The sequence below is a fragment of the Monopterus albus genome, unplaced genomic scaffold (genome assembly GCF_001952655.1).
Source record: "Monopterus albus unplaced genomic scaffold, M_albus_1.0 scaffold26.1, whole genome shotgun sequence".
NCBI lineage: Eukaryota > Metazoa > Chordata > Actinopteri > Synbranchiformes > Synbranchidae > Monopterus > Monopterus albus.
Window position 1 is genome coordinate 234,572 of NW_018127906.1, and position 2,223 is coordinate 236,794.

General features: G+C 37.7%; 1 protein-coding gene across 7 annotated transcripts in view; it reads right to left on the reverse strand.

Moving 5' to 3' along the window:
• The window catches only part of sgsm2 (small G protein signaling modulator 2), a 184,896-nt gene that overhangs the window by 43,393 nt on the left and 139,280 nt on the right, over positions 1–2,223 (reverse strand). For all 7 annotated transcript variants that reach the window (XR_002274548.1, XR_002274549.1, XM_020595204.1 and 4 more), the window contains one exon: positions 1,467–1,612. Coding sequence is in view for 5 of the 7 variants with exons in the window: in XM_020595204.1 (XP_020450860.1) it covers positions 1,467–1,612 (146 nt within the window). In the remaining 2 variants the exon portion in view is untranslated. The remainder of the gene's footprint in view (positions 1–1,466; positions 1,613–2,223) is intronic.

Below are 2,223 nucleotides of genomic sequence, written 5' to 3' on the forward strand. Positions count from 1 at the left end.
GGGGCCTATTGCACAAAACTAGGATAAGGGATTAAGCCGGGATATCTTGGTGATCCTGGCGCAATTTATCCGTGATCCGGTTGCACTAAAGCTGTGATGACGACAGTGGTCGGCTGCTGAGGGACCAATATGTGTTGAATTATTTTAGTTAGTATATGTGCTTTCAATTTTGGTTAAATATGTCCTGCGGTGGCAGAGGAATTTGGGTTTTTTTGTGTTCAATATATATATATTATTGATTTGGCCTCTTATGTTTGTGCTGTATCCATTCATTTGTCTGTTCAGTTGATTTGTATGGATTTGTCCTGCATTTATTTCAGTGTGCAGACATGCGGGGTGTGTTATATACAGACCTTTTGAATGTGTATTTATCCTTTTGTTGTATAATATGCTTTGATTCTGTGCTTTCCATCTTGTAGAGTCACTGTGTGACTTCAGTTTCGAAAGGAGCTGATGGTTTACCTGCTTTGTTTTATCCTTATTCAATAAAGGAACATAATGTTACACTTTGTGTTTTTATATTTATATGGAATGTGTATTTTATATGACAGAGTATTAAGGCCACACTAAGGAAGAAGGAAAAAGTCATACATTTATGAGGCTGGTTCTTTTTTCCCTAAAAGATGCATATTCTTTTTACAGTCCTGATACATATGACAATGTGATGCTGATGTGCCAAAAGATTAAGTATGTCCTTGATTGTGGAACCATACTGAAGAACAATTCCACGAAATGCCCCACAGCTGTCATTTTAACAACTGTCCTCCTCTAAAACAACGGGTTACAATATTATTAAAGACTTCATTATCGAAGTCTGTGAATTTTCTTTTTTCTCCCTCTGTGGCCCTAATATTCTATCATTTTATATATAGCCTTATAGTCTATGGGAAACTGTAAATTATCTAATGATAGCAACATCATCTAAAAGTCATCATTTATCCAAAATGATTGAAATTAATGATCACAAACGTTTAAACAATGACAGTGGGTCTAATTATATGTGATAACAATGTATAGTGTGCAGTGAAATAACTATTGGTTTCCGTTTGTGGTGACTGCTGACTGACATGAGGGATGAGATTAAATAAATCCTGGAACTTAGCCTGGTCTGGAGCAGGCTAGCTCCACAGAATAAATCTCCATGGTAATTTATACCATAACATCCTACCGCCATCTAATCCAGCTTTAGTGCAACCGAATCACGGATAAATTGAGCCAGGATCACCAAGATATCCCGGCTTAATCCCTTATCCTAGTTTTGTGCAATAGGCCCCTGGAGGTTGCTGCTTGTACACTATCAGTGACTCAATAATGACTTGGCTAGTTGTTCTGATGTCCGGCTTCTAATTTTACCAGCCTGTGAGAGGTGGAGGAGTGTCAGAGTGTGGTAGAGGAGGATTAAGTTTTTTGTGTTGTTGGTATAATTCTTGCAGGTCAATTTTGTTCACACATTCAATGTCCTGTACCTTGCAATCTTTCTGGTACTTGCTCCACACTTCTTTGCTGAGGCCTCCTGAAGCCTCACAAGGCCTTTCTGGAGGGACAGTGCTGTGGTTGACTAGTGCTGACAGGTGAGTCCGCACAGTGGACAGTTGTCGACAGTAGGCCAGCCCTGGTGGACAGGTGAGACAGGCACATAAAGAGCTGAAGCCAAGCAGCAATAAAGTCAGGACAAGTACATTTAGTTTCAAACAAAATATCCACTACTTAGATGCTCAGCATGATAACCACAATAAAAAACAAGGATAAGAACCCCTTAACAAAAGCAACAGAGTAAGGATCCCGCTTCCAGGATTAATGTAATCAACAGGTGTGATAATATATAATATAGTCAGTGAAGTACAAATATACAGTTTTCAGTACAATTAAGTGACAGGAAAACTAAAACTGTGCAGCTACGTTTTCACTATGAATGAAGACCAGGGCTTAACTGACGAATGGCAATTATAATTTAAAAAATGTTAAATGGTTTAAAAATGTGATAATGATGTGGAAACCTTGTACAGTATTAACTATGTTTCCACTGTGCATAAACAGTAGGTCCCCTACTGAACATTATTAGAGAATTACATAAGCCACAAGCCAAGTTTTTTACTGGACATACAGTAAAAAAACTACTCTCCATAGAAACATGATGAATTCATTGTTGCTCAGCAATGTATTTTATGAAATGACGTTCAGAGGGTTATTTAATTACTGTTTGCTAACATATTATTGATTGAT